At 44.2% G+C, this 19,872-nt stretch overlaps 1 protein-coding gene across 1 annotated transcript in view; it reads left to right on the forward strand.

The window, feature by feature from the left end:
- The window catches only part of RASGRF2 (Ras protein-specific guanine nucleotide-releasing factor 2), a 267,751-nt gene that overhangs the window by 210,500 nt on the left and 37,379 nt on the right, over window positions 1-19,872 (forward strand). Inside the window, exon 18 of the mRNA XM_010863390.1 lies at window positions 1,949-2,055. Within this exon, the coding sequence (XP_010861692.1) occupies window positions 1,949-2,055 (107 nt within the window). The remainder of the gene's footprint in view (window positions 1-1,948; window positions 2,056-19,872) is intronic.

Raw genomic sequence — 19,872 nt, forward strand, 5'->3', positions numbered from 1 at the left:
AAGAGGCAGTTGGATTCATGGATCCAGAGTCCAGAGAAGAAAACTAGGGATGTAATTATGAGAGTAATTTTTTATAGGTGATTATTAAATGAGATTTCCTATGGAGAGATGATAAGTTGTTGTTTGTTCAATTGCCAAGTCGTTTCTGACTCTTTTTGACTCCATGGACTGTAGCATGCCAGGCCTCCCTGTCCCTCACCATCTCTTGGAGCTTGCCTAAGTTCATGTCCATTGAATAGGTTGTAGAAATGTGGAGGTTATTGGTGAGTTTAGTGGGAGCTATTTTGGTGGTAAGAAGGGATAAGAAGCTAGGAGTAGGATGTAGAGTGAGTAGGAGATGAAATGAAATCAGTGAATGTGGACAACTTTTAAGAACTTTCCCAGTGAAGTTACATGAGATTTGAATTCATTTTTAAAAAAATTATGGCAGTTATTTATTTTATTTATTTTTTTTGACCATACCATACGGCATGTTGGATCAAGGTTCCCTGACCAGGAATCAAACTCAGGCCCGCTGCAGTGGAAATGCAGATTCTTAACCACTGGACCACCAGAGAAGTCCCCTTGAATTCATTTTTAAAGGAAACAAGTCACTTAGTTATGATTGGAAAGCAAAATCTTTTAAAATAGAGAATCAATAGAAAATATTAAAATAGTTTCTTGATAGTGAAGAGGTGGCCAAGGTAGAAACATAGGCTGGCACAGAGATGAAGACTCTGACCCAAAACTGAGTTGTAGTAATAGCTAACATTTATTATGCTCTCACTGTTTTCCCAAGTGCTACTCTAAATGCTTAACTAACTTAATCTCCAAAAAGTCTCTGCAGTTGATACACTCATTCCATTCAGGACATGAGGAAGCAGATCACCAAAGAGGGGCTGTAACTTAGGTCGTGGGAGGACAGGGGTTTGAACCCAGTCTGGCTGTGGAGTTCATGTTCTTACTTCCTTGTGTGCTAAGTTGCTTCAGTCATGTCCAACTCTGTGCAACCCTATAGACTGTAGCCCGCCAGGCTCCTCTGTCCATGGGATTCTCCAGGCAAGAATACTGGAGTGGGTTGCCATACCCTCCTCCGAGGTATTTTCCTGATTCAGGGATCGAACCCAAGTTTCTTACGTCTCATGTGTCAGCAGGCGGATTCTTTACCACGAGCGCCACCTGGGAAGCTCCTTCATGTTCTTAACCACTGTGCTATACCACTTCTCAATATGTGAGTGCACAACAAGGTATTTATATCATCTGTGAGTCAAGGTATGAGCTTGCTGCTGCTGCTGCTAAGTCGCTTCAGTCGTGTCCGACTCTGTGCGACCCCAGATATGGCAGCCCACCAGGCTCCCCCTCCCTGGGATTCTCCAGGCAAGAACACTGGAGTGGGGTGCCATTTCCTTCTCCAACGCATGAAAGTGAAAAGTGAAAGCAAAGTCGTTCAGTCGTGTACGACTCTTTGCGACCCCATGGACTGCAGCCTACCAGGCTCCTCCATCCATGGGATTTCCTAGGCAAGAGTACTGGAGTGGGGTGCCATTGCCTTCTCCGAGGTATGAGCTTATCCATCTGCAAATATTGAAAATACCTGTGGTTATATGACTCTGGAGCAAAAGTATAAACTAATGTTGGCTCAAATACTTTGTTAAAACTCCTCTTGGCTTTATGTGATACAACAGGACAGCCCTAAGTGGAAATGTCACTAGACCATCTGTAGCTTTAATCAGTGGCCATTAATAAATATGTGTACGTTATTCATTTAATTGTACCTATAACTATGTGGTGAGCTCTGAGGGCATCATAGGTAAGTAAGCAGAATCCACGACCAGCTGAAGCCACTTACTCCTCTGCCAAGATGTGTCATTTGTGAGTGGCATTAAGCAGTGTCCCAAAATAAGTGACCTTTTCCAGGTCCCCAGGGATTGGCTTTAACTACAACATGTGTGTTTCTTTTCCTCCCAAGGATTTAACAACTCCGAGAGAACATGCGACAAAGAGTTTATTATACGTAGAACAGCCACCAATCGAGTACTGAACGTTCTCCGTCACTGGGTCTCAAAGCACGCACAGGTAATTGAGTAGCCTCGGTAATTACTTTCAAGGATTTTTTTAAACACCAGCTTTAAAAATCATTAACAGCACCTCCTGATGCTTTCAAGTAGAGTTTGAAACCTTGGAAATAGAGCATGTTGAGGGGAAGAAACTCGAAGGTGGGCCTGCAGGTCAAAGCAAGCAAATGTGTACCACCACCATCGAGTGGTTCAGTTCTTCCAAGGGCAGGACACAGGAAGTGGGGCAGGACTCCCCTTCTCTCATCTCTGCGGAACAGCACCCACTGTGGCTGCCAGCTGTCCCCTGCCACCTGGGAGCGCTGTTCACAGGGCCCTGTCTCTAAGTGGAGTTGGGTCAGTTGGAGTGGTACCTTATGGAGGTGAACAGCAGGTGCCCCTGAAAGCAAGCAGCATTCTCGTACCAGACACGGGGGTGTTTCCTCAGCCTGATTCAGAAGACACTTTTGCCTTCACACCCTTTGATGTTTTGTTTCTAGTACAGTTGACTCTTAGTTGAGGTATGTGGGATCCCGTTCCCGGATCAGGGATTGAACCTGGGCCCCCTACATTTGGAGTGTGAAGTCTTAGCCACTGGACCCCCAGGGAAGTCCCAGCTCTTGAGCGACGTGGTGGTTAGGAGCGCCAGCCCTCTGTGCGGTGGAACACTTGCGTGTAGCTTACATCTGGCCCTCCGTACCCGTGGTCCTGTGATGTATGTGGTTCCTCCACATCCACGGATTCAACCAACCTCAGGCTGTGCAGTGTGGTAGCGCTTACTATTGAGAACAGTCCGCATACAAGTGGACCCACACAGTTCGAGTCTGTTTCTTAAGAGTCTACTGTATTCTGTTGTTAAATTGCATCATGCTGACAGGACACCTACTTGTTTTCTATTTGTGCGTATTCAGTGCAAGCTTATAGACTTCATATCCATTTCACCATTCCACAAAATAAAGCAAGGGCCCCCTTTGCCTCACTGATTCAGGGCATGAATTGTGCCAAACAGCGTCCCCGCTTTTTCAAATAAGCAGTGGGCCTTCCTGACGCAGGCTGGCTAGCACCCTGAAAGGGGAGTTGTGGAGAGAGAAGGGGGCCCTTCATGGCTCAGATCAGCACATGGGAAACATATGAAGTGCGAGTTAGCTAATGAGTAGAGGGGAAAAATGCAAGGAATTCCCATGCCTCACTTCATTATATTCTCAGAGGCCGTCACAGGCCTACTGCCCGGTCCTTGGTAATGACCGTTCATCAGAGACAGTCTTGCGAGGGCCAGGCTCCTGAAAACCCTGTGGCAGGACAGTTCACTAACTGGAACAAGTGGGATGTGGACCTTACCACTAGCTGGCCCATGACAGCTCCTAAATAGTAATTAAAATAAAAACAAGTACAGCACGTCAGTAAAGGCTGTAAGCACTTCATCTTGTACATCTTAGATAAATAACAATGGATCCTATATGACTCAAATTCAGAGAACCATCCTTAGCTCGTTGGAAATGTCTGGTCTCTCTTTTCCACAACCTCAGTGAGCTGCTTTGAATCCCTTTTGCTTCACTGCAGATAAAACATGTAGTGATGTTTCTCTGCCACCTGACCATCCATCCTGTCATCTCTGATTTTTGACTCAGAGTCTTGGCTTCTGATTCCTGAGTCTGACAGTGGCTTGGAGATGCAGAGTAGTTTTGATAGACAAAATTGAGCAGATGCTGTGTGGTTCTCTTCCCCAATCAGAGCTTTGGCCCTGCGTGTTCATGCCAAGACTTGCAGTCACAGCACCAGTCACAGCCCAGGTTTCCCTGGTCCCAGCTCCTTCCTCTCCTCCACGTCTTCCCTCAAAAACTCTAACCCCACCTCCCTGTTAGCCTCACTTTCCTTTTATCCCTTTTATCAATCCCCAGCACCCTCTTCCTCTAATGATCTCAAACAGGAGTCCCTCAAAATTCACGTATAATACTTACAGTAGCTAGAAAAGTACCTCAATTCAAATTACAGTAGACTGGGGTTGTTTTACTTTTGGTAATGACAGTTCATAGATAGAAGAGATTGGTGTACTAAATCCATCACTTATAATTAAGAGATTTATAGTAGAGTGTTATCATCTGACTTAACAGCTACATTATACATGCAGGTATACATGTGTGCATACAGGCAATATCAGGCTGAATAGCACCAAGCCATTAGCTACTGGAATGGAAAATGGATTGATATGAGAGCAAGAGTCTCTTAATTCAGATTGTGTCCAAATGGCCTTTAGTTCTAACCCAAAAGCACCCTAGATAGACAGAAGGAGATGATTGATAAATAGATGTTGTTGTTTAGTCACTAAGTCTTGCCCAACTCCTGTGACCCCATGGACTGCAGCCCACCAGGTTCCTCTGTCCATGAGATTCTCCAGGCAAGAGTACTGGAGTGGGCTGCCATTTTCTTTCCCCAGGGGATCTTCCTGACTCAGGGATTGAAGCCACGTCTCCTGCACTGGCAGGCAGGTTCTTTACCACTGAGCCAACAGGGAAGCCTAGATAGATAGGTGGTCAAACAGATGACTAAAGGCAGCAGGTGCAAAGTTTCGTCTGATGCAGCAGACTCCTAGGAGGAAGATTCTGTAAATGGAAAGGAGAGGGTACGAAAATTTACTGGACACCTACTCTACAGGCCAACTCGAACTTGCTGTCTATATTGTCTATATCTTACAGTTGAATCCCAGACATGAAGCACCGAAAGTCACAGCACTTCTAAGTGGTAGAACCTGGACTTGAACCAAGAACTGTTGAACTCCAGAGCTCAAGTCCTAGTCCCAGAGAGTTGAGTCTGCCAGTTCGGAGTGAACTTGGCTGGAAAGGCAGCCACAAACCTGAATCCTTAATTAGAAAAGCAAAGGCAGAATAAGAAATGGTGCATGGTTAATTTCCTAGGAAACCCTTTTCCCCTTCCAAGTGTGGGTGAAATGGACTAAAATGAAGCTGTCATCTTGGAAATAAAATCTTCTATGTGCAACAAAAAGCACCCTAGGTTTTAGCTTTTATTTGGACAGTTCAGATACTTTGCAGCCTGTCACTTCAGATGTGCTTATACATGGGAAAGCACTTTGCAATCAATTTTAGCATCCCAGACCCTCTCTACATCAAAGTGGTACATCTCTACACGTGTGGACAGTAAAGCTGCTCAGGTATCCAGTCTTCTCTCCTGTCAGGATTACTGTATAAAATTTAGACCCTGATGTGCCAAAGGCAGTCCTTACCACTCACTCACTTGTCTTTTCTTACTTTGCCTGCTCGTGTGAGTGCATTGTTATGATGTGTGGTTGGTGTCGGATTGTCCTGGTATAACTTCATCATGTGCACGGCCTGTCATCTTCCTCATTCAAGTGAGTTCTCCATCACCATCTCAGTCAGTGTGTGAGGTGCAGGCGTTTCCATAGCATTTCTGCTTATTGGAAAAGAGCTTTAGGACATTTTTTTACTGGCTTCAGTGTCCATTTTCCCTTCCTCGCTTTACTGCCTTGCTTTTGGTGGGACTTGAGCCCAGGCCTGTCCATTTCTAAAGCCAGAGTGCTTTTAATTACACCTCATGGCCTGGATCCAAAGCTTAGACTTTAAGTTTAATTACAAGTTGGTAACAACACTTCAAGCTACAAGAGAAGTTGCTATTTGAATATTTTGAGAAAGTAAGTACTTTCGTTTTAATTCTCTTTTCTGAATTTTGAAAAGCATGATAAGAACTTAAAGCACTGTTTTAGAGTTTCATATGGTAATCGATTTTAAACAAAATTCTCTATTTATCCAACTGGAATTACAATTAAAATGTCATTAAGTTCAATTTTAATGACATTTTAATTAAAATGTCATTAAAATTAAAGTGTTTTCTTTCCCCAAATTCATTCTATTTCCTATGCGATCACTACACAGACCAGAGCTTTGTAAAGCATTCAGTCATGACCACTTAATGGAGAATGGAATCAATTAATGGGTTGTTATCAAGAGCAGGTCAAGGCAGGCTCTTAGTAATGGGCTGGTAAACAGTTCCAATAGACAGACCTGGTTTCAGCTCATGGTCCTGGAGACCACATTGTGTGCCCACCACCTCCTGTCACCACTGCAGTACCACCCGAGCCAGCCACCACCCCAGCCAGCCACCACCCGAGGAGGTAGGTGCATGGCCCCCGACTTGATAGACCCCCAAGCAAGGTGACCACCATGGTCCTTGAAGAAGGATTAACAGCTTCAAGCCTTTATCCAGGTTTCAGTTTAGTTCAGTTCAGTTCAGTCTCTCAGTCATGTCCGACTTTGCGACCCCATGAATCGCAGCACACCAGGCCTCCCTGTCCATCACCAACTCCCGGAGTTCACTTAAACTCATGTCCATTGAGTCAGTGATGCCATCCAGCCATCTCATCCTCTGTCGTCCCCTTATCCTCCTGCCCCCAATCCCTCCCAGCATCAAGGTCTTTTCCAATGAGTCAACTCTTTGCATGAGGTGGCCAAAGTATTGGAGTTTCAGCTTTAGCATCAGTCCTTCCAAAGAACACCCAGGACTGATCTCCTTTAGGATGGACTGGTTGGATCTCCTTGCAGTCCAAGGGACTCTCAAGAGTCTTCTCCAACACCACAGTTCAAAAGCATCAATTCTTTGGCGCTCAGCTTTCTTCACAGTCCAACTCTCACATCCATACATGACCACTGGAAAAACCATAGCTTTGACTCTCCAGGTTTATTTAAAGGTATTTACTCTCACAGACAGAGAAGGCGATGGCACCCCACTCCAGTACTCTTGCCTGGAAAATCTCATGGAAGGAGGAGCCTGCTAGGCTGCAGTCCAGGGGGTCGCGAAGAGTCGGACACGACTGAGCGACTTCACTTTCAGTTTTCACTTTCATGCATTGGAGAAGGAAATGGCAATCCACTCCAGTGTTCTTGCCTGGAGAATCCCAGGGACAGGGGAGCCTGGTGGGCTGCTGTCTCTGGGGTTTCACAGAGTCGGACACGACTGAAGTGACTTAGCAGCAGCAGCAGCACTCTCACAGAGGTAATGGGACTTGAGACTGCTGGTCAGAAAACTTGAGCTCTAGTCTGACTCTGTCAGTTAACCCCCATATTTGAGGGGTTTTTAAAAATTAATTAATTAATTAATTTGGCTGCGTTGGGTCTTAATTGTGGCACACATGATCTTCATTACATCACGTGGTATCTTCCATTGTGATGAACAGGCTCTCTCTAGTTGTGGCCCACGGGCTTATTTGCTCCATGTCATGTGGGACATTAGATCCCCTGACTAAGGACTGAACCCATGTCCCCTGCATTGCAAGGCAAATTATTAATCACTGAAGTGAAGTGGGGAGTCCCGACAGAGAAATCCCCTGTCATCTTTGTTGTCTCTGGTTTTCACATCACAAATGAGGAGCTTGACAAGAGGATGTTTTTCTTATCTGATTCATTCAGTACCAGTTGAGCCCATTTAAGGAAGAATGCAGCACTATTGTGACAACTTGACTGTTTTGAAGTAGTAGCTTTATAAGAAAATTAATGAGTTGAACGCATTTCAAAAAGCAGCACAGCATGCTCACAACTGCATTTTTCCTCACATGGTAGACTAACTAGGGGGCACCATTGCAATTTGTAGAAAACAACCACAGTGAAACAGCAAGATGCAAATTTGTCTACAAATAATCTAGAAAATCGAGTCTTCTATAAAGTATTAGAGATCATGCATTTGTTTCTCAGTTCTCATCAAAGGTAACTCATGTTGGCAGATACTATCCTGAACTTATTTCAGGAGAAATAAAGAACTGCAGAATTACAGGTATGGGTCTCCAGAGAAATAGAAACTTCCCTAGGATGTCACCTTCAGCTCTCCCCATGCCCCCAAATGTAGTGTTAGGGTGCCACTTCCTCTCCTAGGCTTTTCTTTAGTATTTGGTAAGGCTAAAATGTTTCATATTTTCCTGATTTTAGAATTTCTCACCTGTGAATATACTCTCCCCTAATTTCTCCTCATCTTGTCATGCTTTTTCACTCATTTTTCTCCTTCCATGTTGAAAGTGAAGCCACAAGACGAGCTGAGTTTCTCACATACGCACTTGTCTATGGATCAGCAGCCCAGAGTTGGTGGGGGGATGGGGGCGGGTGGGGGGCCAGGCTGTGTTCTTCTTCCAGCTCTACCATTGTGTCTTCTCTGGGTCCCTGAACTGGTTACTCAGACTCTCTGGGGGCTAATTTCCTCTTCTAAAAAAGAGAACAGCTATCCATGTTTTCCCTTACCTAAGACTGTGGTGAGAATTAAAGGTGATGTTGAATTAAGAAGCATGAAGGACATAAGGTACAACATAGGTGCAGCCCCTCCCAGCTAAGGACAGGAGAGATGTACATTTCCTCTCCCTCCAACCAGCCTGGAAGCTCCCTCCATACAGGGAGCCTTGCCTCATTCATCTTTATATCACCTTTCACTGGCTCTGCAATGCTGACTACGTGGTAACTGCCCAGTGATAGCTGTTTTGTTTACACTTTAATGTTGCTGTTGTTCATTCTCTCCAGAAAGTCATTTTCTAGCCTTTAAAGTTTCCCAAGTCAGCCAAGGCAGAGACTACAACCACTAATGGAAATCAAGGCTGTGTGTATAGAAAGTCTGAGTAGACAAAGTGTTTTCAACGGGGTGTCCACACCCTCCTTGGGGGTGTCATGCTGGGCAGCCTTATGTGTCATTCACACAATTCCTGATTACAAGGTGTCTGCAGGTTCCTGGACTGCAGAACTTTAATTTTTTTTTTAATCGAAGTATAGTTAATGTACAATATTTTATAACTTACAGGTGTACAATAGAGTGATTCACAATTTTTAAAGGTTATACTCTATGGTTATCTTAAAATATTGGCTGTATGCCCCATGTTGTACAATATATCCTTGTAGCATATTTTATACATGGTAGTTTGCGCCTTTTAACCCCTCACTCCTATATCGCGCCTCCCTCCTTCCCTCTCCCCATTGGTAACTACTAGTTGGTTCTCTGTATCTGTGAGTCTACTCTACTGTGTTATAGATCCAGGGTTGTATTACTAGTTTGTTGCACTTTTTAGATTCCACATATAAGTGATATCATACAGTGTTTGTCTTTCTCTGTCTGACATTTCATTTAACATAATACCCTCCAAGGCCATCCATCTTGCTGCAAATGGCAAAATTTCATTCTTTTTAACGGCCGAGTAGTATTCCATTGTCCATATAATATACACCACGTCTTCTGTATCCATTCATCTGTTGGTGTAGGTTGCTTCTGTGTCTCGGCAATTGTTAATAGTGCTGCTGTGGACATTAGGGTGCATGTATCTTTTCAAATTAGTGTTTCTGCCTGTGTCCTCTGTGTACAGCCAAGTTGGGGAGGGACTTCGAGGCTGGCTATAAACAACTCAGATCTGTGTTCTAGTATCTATGGAAGGTCTCGTATGTACAATCTACAGCAATTTTGATTTTCCTGAGTTGTCTTATTGATCAACTAATTCTGCAAAAAATACTCTGTCCATTTGTTTGTGGATTATTACAAAGCATGTAATGGCATTGATAAAAGAGCCTGCAACTGTGTCCACAGGCTGCAACTCACTTCATCAGACTGTGGGCACCAATGGAATAATAAGTACCTGAGAATGAAACAATCATTTATTTTCTTAATTGCAAGCTAAAGGGAATTAGCCTACATATTTTAAAAGTGTAAGATCAGACAAAAACGACCTAGTTATGTTAAAATCTCCTTCCCGAAAGAGTTTGTGGAGGGAACGTTGCTACTCCCTTTTCTGTTTCTCACCTCCTTCACTCATTCACTTTTAAGAACTGAGTACCAGAGTGTGCCCGACACTGGGGTAGACGTGAGCGAGAGCCTGAGTCGGGTAGTGGGCCTTAAGTCTCTGTCAGAGAGGTCTCCAGAAACCCCACAAATGCCACAAAAGGAGGAGCTTGGCACTGTCCCATCCGCCATGTCCGGAGGGAACCAGGACCAGGCTCCACCTGCTGCAGTATGTCAGGCTAAACCTTCTTCCCCTGGAAGGTCAGAAGTGATAGCAAGAAAGCAGAGAGGAAGTAGGGGAAAGAGAAGGGGCCTTCCATGTGGGGTCCCAGGCTTGAGGCCAGCCAGGCAGGGCCAGGAGGGAACTGGTGTATTCTGGACTGAAATGGAACTTCAATTCATGTATTGGATCAGACATTTTGACTGAAGAGATTGTTCTTATAACTAAAGCTTCTGGAAACTCTGGTGCCCATCCTAAAAGGTGGGGAAGGATGGCCTATAGAGCAATTTAATGAGGTCGCTGAGAAACAGTACTGCTGCCCAATTATTTCATTATTGTTCACGGTACAGGAAGTGTAGGTCACCTTGGCAGAGCAAGTTTCACAGAATTTATCAAGATAACTCACTTTTTATGTTTCTAACTCACTTCTGTCCTCTTACATTCATTGTATGATGGACAAAGCATATTTAGCTGCTGATGAAGAATACCTTGGTTTAAATGTTTTTTTACATTTTGTTGAGATATTACATACTTCGTATGAAGGACATTGAACATGGGTAGAACTCAGTGACTTTTTACCCATGTACACACCTGTGCATCTCCCACTCTGATTAAGAAATGGAATATTTCTTACATCGGAGAGGCCCCTTCCTGTCAATGTCCCACTTCCTGGGCATTGCTCAGTTTTTCTTTTTCTTTTTTCTTAGTTTTAGCATTATTCTTACTGATTTTGTGTACTTTTTATACATTCAGAATAAAGCCCTTTATTTGTCAATTACATTCATTTACCCCAGTTTGTTCTTTTGTTTAAAATGTTTATGTAATTTTTTATTGAATATTCTTGATTTAAAATATTGTGTTAATTTCTGCCATACAGCAAAGTGATTCAGTTATATATGTGTGTGTGTGTGTGTGTGTATGTATATATATATGCATTCTATTTTATATTCTTTTCCATTATATTAATATTAATAGTTTATCACAGGATATTGAATGTAGTTCCCTATACTGTACGGTAGAATCTTGTTGATTTTGTTGTTCCATTCTATATATAATCATTTGTATCTGCTAACCCCAAACTCCCAATCCATCCCTCTCCCACCTCCCCTCCCTTTGGCAACCACAGATCTATTGTCTATGTTTGTGAGTCTGTTTCTATTTTGTGGACAGGTTTATTTGTGTCATATTTTAGATTCATATATAAGTGATATCATATGGTATTTGTCTTTCTTTTTCTGACTTCACTTAGTAGGATAATCTCTAGTTGCATCCATGTTGCTGCAAATGGCATTATTTCATTTTTTATGGCTGAGTAGTGTTTCATTGTAACTCAACATTAAAAAACTAAGATAGTGGCATGTGGTCCCATCACTTCATGTCAAATAGAAGGAGAAAAAATAGAAGCAGTGACAGCTTTTATTTTCTTGAGCTCCAGAATCACTATGCATGGTGACTGCAGCCATGAAATTAGAAGATGCTTGCTTCTTGGAAGGAAAGCTATGACAAACCTAGACCACATATTAAAAAGCAAAGATATCACTTTGCCGACAAAGGGCCATATAGTCAAAGCTATGGTTTTTTCCAGTAGCATATACAGATGTGAGAGTTGGACCCTAAAGAAGCCTGAGCACTGAAGAATTGATGCTTTCAAATGGTGGTGCTGGAGAAGATTCTTGAGAGTCCCTTGGACTGCAAGGAGATCAAACCAATCAATCTTGAAGGAAATCAGTCCTGAATATTCATTGAAAGGACTGATGCTGAAGCTGAAGCTGAAGCTCCAATACTCTGGCCACCTTATGCAAAGAGCCAACTCATTGGAAAAGACCCTGATGGTGGGAAGGATTGAGGGCAGGAGGAAAAGGGGATGACAGAGGATGAGATGGTTGGAATGCATCACCAACTCAACGGCCATGCATTTGAACAAACTCTGGGCGACAGTGGAGGACAGAGGAGCCTGGTCTGCTGCAGTCCATGGGGTTGCAAAGAGTTGGACATGACCAAATGACTGAACAACAATTCCTGTTAGAGTAATCATTCTAGATAGATGCTCAGAACTTTGTGTATGGCTGCTCTTGGGAGAGCCCTGTGAAGGTGGAATCTGGGCTGAATCCAGGCCTTCAGACAAAATGCCACTACCCCTGTTTGACCAGTGAGGCCATTAGGTCTCAGGGAGATTCAATCAGCACTGCCCAGGGAGTTTTCTATAGTGATGGAAAGGTTCTGTGTCCGTGGTGTCCAGAACAGTAGCCTCTGGCCATGTGTGATAGTGGCTACAGTGTAACAGGCCGCTCAAGAGTTCAGCAGTGAGTAGACCCAGCTCTGATGTCCTGTCCTTCCACTGCCCTGCAGGGCCCCGTTCCTCTGAAGCAGGAACCTGGGTGGGTGGTCCCCGCCAGGGCTCCAGTGAGCCTGCTGAAGAAGGAAATACCCAGACTGGGTTTATTGAAGCAAAAGCAAAATCTTTATGGAACATTGGTATTAGGGTTATAAATCGCACAGAGAAGATGAGGGCTTTTTCTCACTAAGGAAGGACAACGAGCACCCTTATGTTTGGGCTTTGGACCTGCGACCCCAGGCCAGCGGGACAGTGGAAACATGCCCTGTTGACTAATTGAGGCAGAAAAGTAGGTGCCGCTGTGACGGCCTGTACTTAGTGTGTTCAAAGACCTCAGGGATCAGGGCGTCCTAAAGCCGCTGTGACGGCCTGTACTTAGTGTGTTCAAAGACCTCAGGGATCAGGGCGTCCTAAAGCCGCTGTGACGGCCTGTACTTAGTGTGTTCAAAGACCTCAGGGATCAGGGCGTCCTAAAGCCGCTGTGACGGCCTGTACTTAGTGTGTTCAAAGACCTCAGGGATCAGGGCGTCCTAAAGCCGCTGTGACGGCCTGTACTTAGTGTGTTCAAAGACCTCAGGCATCAGGGCGTCCTAAAGCCGCTGTGACGGCCTGTACTTAGTGTGTTCAAAGACCTCAGGCATCAGGGCGTCCTAAAATGAGAGCTTATCAGTTCAACCCTTCTTTTTCTTATTTTGACAGGTGACAGAGAGCCCTTTTAAAACTGGATTTTATGGGCACATACTGTGTTTACTGGGGCTTCCAATACGCCTGCCAATACAGGAGATGCAGGAGACATGGGTTCGATCCCTGGGCTGAGATGATACCTGGAGAAAGAAATGGCAACCCACACCAATATTCTTGCCTGGAAAGTTCCATGGCAGAGGGGCCTGGTTGGCTACAGTCCATGGGGCAGCAGAGAGTCAGACACAAGTGAGCATGCAGGCACTGTATTTATTTGGTTATTATTTATTTATTGTTGTTTAGTTGCTGATTCATGTCCAACTCTTTTGTGATTCCCATGGACTGAAGCCCACCAGGCTCCTCTGTCCATGAGATTCTCCAGGCAAGAATACTGTAGTGGGTTGCCATTTCCTTCTCCAGGGGATCTTCCCGACCCAGGGATCAAACCCAGGTCTCCTGCATTGCAGGTGGATTCTTTACTGCTGAACTGCTGGGGAAGCCCCAGGAGGCCCCTTTAAATTTTTAAAAGTTTTGGCCTTGCTTAAGGAAACATAAAATCCAGTGTCAACTTAAAGCACTAAGTTTAGATTTCTTCTGTGCTCCAAATCTGAAATGGAGGGTGGCCAGGACAAGCACGTGGCAGACTTTTGTTGTGGGTGGAAGAATGAGATGGATAAGAGAGAACCCGCTGCTGACCAGGCAGCTCCTGCTGCCTGGACTGACGGCTCTCAGCCTGCGTCCAGCCCTGTCCTGTCCTCGGGTCCACCCCCTCCTTGTCTATACTGCTTCTACCAGTCTGCCTGGGAGACTCTCCCCGTCTATACGGGCCACCCAGACTCTGCTCCTGAGTCATGGATTTTCTTTCCACTCATGAGACAGCCTTCAGAGTAGGGATGCCTGATCTTGGAGCTTTCTCAGGAGAAAGAGTCCCTCCCCGGACCACAGTATTTTCTGCCGCCCTTGGGTGCTTCCTGACCTCATTCTCCTAAAGATGACCAGGACCTTACAAATGTCCCTCCCCAACATCCTCACCACAGCTGAATGAGAGTTCCCAGCATCCACTTCCTGGGGAAATGTGTCCCTGACACTGACCTGGGAGGAGAAGCTCTGGGATTCCAGGGGAATGATCTCTGTGCCAGCCTGAAGTTTGAGATGGTCTTAGTTACAGAGTGGGACACTCGGTCTTTCATGGGCAACTTGAAAACCTAACCTCCCCACCCCTGCCGCCCCCAGAAGGCAGTCCGCTCTCTGAGGATGCATTCTGAGTGACAGCCTCCCAGAGTGTTCAAAAGGTTCTTTAGCAATTCTGTATTAATGTCAGGTGCTGTTCTAAGCAGTTTTCAAACAGTCAGTCATTCACTCCTCACTCCAGCCTTTTGCGGGAGGGAAGGTATAGTCTCTGTTTCACAGATGGTGAAATTGAAGCCTGGGGACGAAGTATTAATAATTTGCCTGAGATGTCGCAGGTGGCCAGTGGCAGAACCAGGTTTCACACCCGGGCTGCTGGCTGCCCAGCTCAGGTTCTCAACCGCCCATCTCACGGCCCCTGCATCTCGCCAGCTGACACTCAGGATGCAGAGCACTCCAAACGGATAGGAAAAAGCCACTTCTGACCCCAGACAGTGAGCGTGTCGTATGTCAGCACTGACAACACTTCCGTTCTCTATTTCTTAGTCTTCTCTGAGCCTTTGGCCCTAGACTCTGTGTCACTTAGACAAAGGATTTGTGCTTGCTAAAGATTGGGCAGAGTCCTGCCCGCTTCCAGCAGCCACTCCTGTGCCTCCTGCATTCAGACAGTGATTAGCCGGCTCCCGTACCAGTCTCCCCCGGGCACTGCCAGGGCGGGAGTTGGGGGTGCTGTCCAAGGTCACAGGCCAGAAAAACCCCTGCTGTTTCCAAGGCCTCAGGACCCCAGACATCCTACCAGTATCCCAGGTAGGTTAGGATGTGGCCTCATCGCTCAGGTAGTACAGGGTGGCTCCTAGGCCTTGCCCTGCCTGTGGGTTCTGATGGGGATGCCAGGAACAGGAAGAGAGAATTCAGTCACATTGTGAGATGCTGGAAGCTATGAAATATTTAAAAATATTTATTTATTTTGGCCGCACTACGTCTTAGTTGCGGCAGTAAGGCTCAGTAATTGCAGGCTTGGCAAGCCCGCACATGCGCTAAGGCATGTGGGATCTTAATGTTCCATGAGGGATAGAACCCACGTCCCCTGCATTGAAAGGTGGATTCTGAAACACTGGACCACAAGGGAAGTCTCTGAAATATTTATTTTTAATGGTAAATTAGTGTGTATTACCTCAGCCTTGTAAATGCTTTTATAAAAACCACCAAATAGATAATCCATGGGCATAGTTTTTATGTTAGTCTCATCCTTATTAATTGGTCCCGATTTGCTTCTAGCTGTCCACACTACCACCGTTGGCCTCTAAATGTATAAGCTAAGAAATCTCAAACATCCACCAGGTGCAAACCAGGGTTTATTCACAAGCCCAGACTTGGCCATTTGTTGCTGTTGCTTAGTTGCTCAATCCTGTCTGACTCTTTGCGACCCCATGGACTGTAGCCCGTCGGGCTCTTCTGTCCATGGGAGTTTTCAGGAAAGATACTGGAATGGATTGCCATTTCCTTCTCCAGGGGATCTTCCTGACCCAGGGATTGAACCCGTATCTCCTGCATTGGCAGGCAGATTCTCTACCGCTGAGCCACCAAGGAAGCCCAAGACTTCCCATAAAGGCAGCCAAGTAGAGAATGCTGAATCTAATTTAATTAGGATAGCAACATCCTTTTCACTCCTTCTGATTTCCTGAACATGTAGGCTGGTACTTACATTCATCAGTGGGTGTTTGATCCTGCTGAATTTTGTTGTTGTGGTCATCGACATTGTCCTCTCCTCCCCTCAGAATAGACTGCCCTGGGCATTGCATTTCACTTTAGTTTCTGGGTCAAAAAAGACTCACATGAGGAACAAAATCCAGAAACCTGAATTCTAGTTTGGATTCCAGTGTGTGTTTTCTGTAAATTTGTAAACTTGACCAAATGATCTGTAGGGTTCTTCTACAGAAAGGAATGATTTGTCAGACTGCTCTAGAAAATATATAAGAAACTACTAGCTGATAAATATGGGTTCTCTCTTTTTTTCTTTTAAGCTTGAGGATAGATCTTAACTCTTTCTGTGGTCCAGGCAAACAAGATTCTTGTTCCTTGAACTGCTTACTGAGCTTTTTCTTATCTTTTATGCATCCATATTGTTATCCTTTAAACTCTTCCTTAAGCTTTCCATGCTTGTCTTTTAAAAAATGCTTGGCAAGACATTTTCATCAGGATTTATTTAAGTCGGTGTGAAATAGAATTAAGAGTTAAAGAAGATGTCTTAAATGGAACTTATTTTCAGTTTCCATTAGTTGCCGAGACAGAACTGTAGTTTTCCCTGTAGAACTAGTGGGATTCTTTAACCTTTTGAGGATGGATTGCACTGACAGAGAAAATTCAGAGAAGCACACAAGGGATTGTATGTCCTTTGATAGGTTCGTATCTCTGCTATAAGAGTTTTCTGATTAAAGGTGCTGTGGGGATCCTCATTTTTCCCGGTTTGCATTCCACATGCTCGTAATCATTCTTGGGTCTTGGAAGTGTTTCAGGAGACCACGGTGTGCCATCAGGTCCTCAGGACCAGTGAGCCTGCGTTACTGTCAGTCACCTTAGGACTTGCAGGAGCCCGCTTAACACTGGTGCATCAGATGGTTCATTCGGGTCCAAGATCTTGTCTCACCTGCTGACTTTTGCTTTTGTGTTTCTTTCCTCCCAACTCTGCTCCCCAGAGTCACCCACCTATGTCGTCTCATCTGCTCGGGTAACGTTTCTCTCTGGATGGACGTTGAAGGTTCTAATTCTACCAGATTCCTATGACTCTGAGTCTGTCTTCTCTGTGGGGAAAACCTACCAGCTTTCCTTATCAGTCTTTTCCCCTCTCATGAATCCAGGAAGGGAGGACAAAGCATAGCTTAGAGAATACATTCTAGCATTTTGGTAAGGTTTTTATTCAAGTTAAATTTTCCTGGCATGTGGCCTTCTTTAATTAAGAAAGTTACAAAATCAGGATTAAAACCAGGCTCTTCCACACTTTTCTTTCTCCCTCTGATCCTTGCCATTATCTTGAAAGAGACAATTCCATATCAGTTAACACCTATCTAGAAACCAATGGAAAACACAGCATGTGGAAAGATTCTCTTTTTTTTCCTGAGAAATGCTTTTAAACTGGCTGATTCTCTCTTGAAGCTTAGAGATGTAGGCTCAGGAGCTATCGGATTTCAAGGTTGTAGGGCAGTATTTAAAATTCTTCTAAGCACAGCTGTTCAGGTCTAGAGGCTGCATTTTAGCAAGTCATTCACATGCAGAGTCGTTTGTTAGAAAATGATGGAATAAATGATTTTCTGCATAGCTTTTTCCTTTGTGCTGAGTTGGTGTCATTCATTGCCATTTGCCTCTCCCCAGTTATTTTTGTTCTAACATATCTTCCACATTTCGCATTGTGCCTTCTCCTCGTAGCCTCCCACTTCACATCTGCTAAACTAATTTCCCAAACCGCCAGTTTAAGAAAAATTAGGTAGCTTATTATCACTTGTCTCAAAGTTAAGAACACTCCCAAGAACGTTTATCCATTCATCCAGCAAATAATTGAGGACCCACCAGGCACATGCATGCTTACCAAATCTGGGGGTTAATGATATCTGGAATATACTACCTTTTCCTGGTTCATAAACTCCTACATGATGGTCAGGCATACATTTCTTATATATTCTGTTCCTCTTTGAAGATTCTCAACCTTATGAGTAATTAGTAAGTGTTGAACAGGTACTATAGAGAGTTTAGTGTTACTATGGTATTTTTGTAGGGTTCTCTTCCACACTTAATGCCCTTTCTTTAAAATTTCAACTAGGCTGTTCTCTTTGTAGTGTGAACAAAGAGGTGGTTAAAATATTCTTGCAGTTTATTGATGAGACATTCTGGAAAACTCTATACCTTTCACTTTTCCAGGGAGAAACCCCAATTCAGAGTCATGGTTGCCCAGAGGTGGTGAGAAGGCAGGCAGACGAGGGTGGTGGCGAGTGGACAAGACAACCCAGGTACTATGCAGGGTCCCTTATCCAGCACAGTCTCCCCGAGGATCGGGCGTCAATACTGAAGTTCTAAATAAAGGTTCCCCTCAAAAGAGCTGAAATCCATAGGGGTTGACAGCTTATTATCTTTAGTTCACTAACATCCATGGCGTTCACCGTAGACTCCAGGGTGATTTGAATAGATTTGGGAAGATCAGTCAGCATCTTTGGCTCAGTTTCCCATTTGACAAAATGGCCTGGATCTAACCTAAATCTACATCACAATTTCAAGTAAAAAAAAATCATCTTCTGTAGTCAAAGACAACAGGAAACAGTAGCTTTGCATTGAAAATCGTGAAGTCAAACTTTAGGCTCTTATTTTTGAGCCTAGCACACCCAAGGCCCCTTCTTTATGAACCCTTCAATCCATTAAAATTATCTATGTGATTTTACTCCACTCTGCAGTATTTCCACTTTCTTTTTAAAAATTCTGGCCACTGTTAGGAATACACTGTATTGATTACAATGAGAAAATTACTCTCATAATTCTCTTTACCCCCAAACTGTGCTTACTGAATCAGACTTTCCCAGTGTCCTAGAGTTCCCTTGGCCATATGTGGTATATTATATTCTATTCTTCTGCAAGAATGAATGTCATTTCCAAGATGCCCAAACTATCAACAGGGGTTAGTTTTAAAGTGCCAGAGAAACTGATTTTTCTGTTATATGATCTAGTCTTATTCATACAAACCTGAGTCTCAAGATCTATGTCTCAAATCATTGTTACTGTAGATGGAAGGTGGTTCAGGATCAGCATGGTAATGCTGTTGAGATGTGTCTTTCAGGCCAAGACAGCTTCACTGATAACTGCTTCTTTGAAGAGTATAGCAGTTAAAAAACTCAGGTTTTAGCCAGCATTACCTGTGTTTGAGTTCTGGGTCTGCCACTTGCCACCTGTGTGACTTGGGACGAGATACTTAGTACTTTGACTCCCTCATATGTGACATGGGAGTAATAATGATTGTAACTTGTTGCTATTGAGGGTTGAAGTAGATAATAGAGCGATTAAAATATCATCTAGCCTGTGGCAAACTCTTAAGTCTTAGTTGTGATGATTACCTCAGGAGTTGTTTAGTAACCTAGAGAAAGTATTGACTCTCCCAGGAATTTTTAGTGTGTTTGAGTTGAGTCTGTAAGGTCTCGGTAAAATGTCCATAAGTCCTAATAGCTTACCAGGAGGGTTCTAGCGTCATCTGTTGGTAACTTTTTGTTCCTAAGCATGTGTTGTGTGTTACACTGCACTCTTTGACACCCTCCTTAAGCTGTCACCTCTTTACAGGGGGCTCCCAGACGCCGCCCCTCTCCTAAGACTCAGTGGGCACCTGCTTTCAGATGCCCCTTGTTAAGCCCCTCTCCCTGGATTTTATTGGTTAATATCTGCTCTGTGCACCCACTTCTGTTGGCTGGCTGTCTTCCCTAAAGCCCCAGATGCTAAGATGCTCAGTGCCTGTTGAAAGAACAAGAGCTGTAGTCTCCTTTTTAGAGACTGAAGTGTTAAAAGTCTCACATTTTCTGGGCTCTCCGCCTTTGAAAGCAGACTGGTTTCTTTTTTCCAGCCTTCAGTCTCCTCAACCCTGCTTCGTGAATTGGAAAACAAAAACTAACCTAAGTAAGCTGTTGTTGTAATGACTGCAGGTCCTCTTGGGTGCCGTGATGTTTGCTGATCTTCCCTGA

This window comes from Bison bison, unplaced genomic scaffold, assembly GCF_000754665.1.
Source record: "Bison bison bison isolate TAMUID 2011002044 unplaced genomic scaffold, Bison_UMD1.0 scf7180017864490, whole genome shotgun sequence".
Taxonomy (NCBI): Eukaryota; Metazoa; Chordata; class Mammalia; order Artiodactyla; family Bovidae; genus Bison; species Bison bison.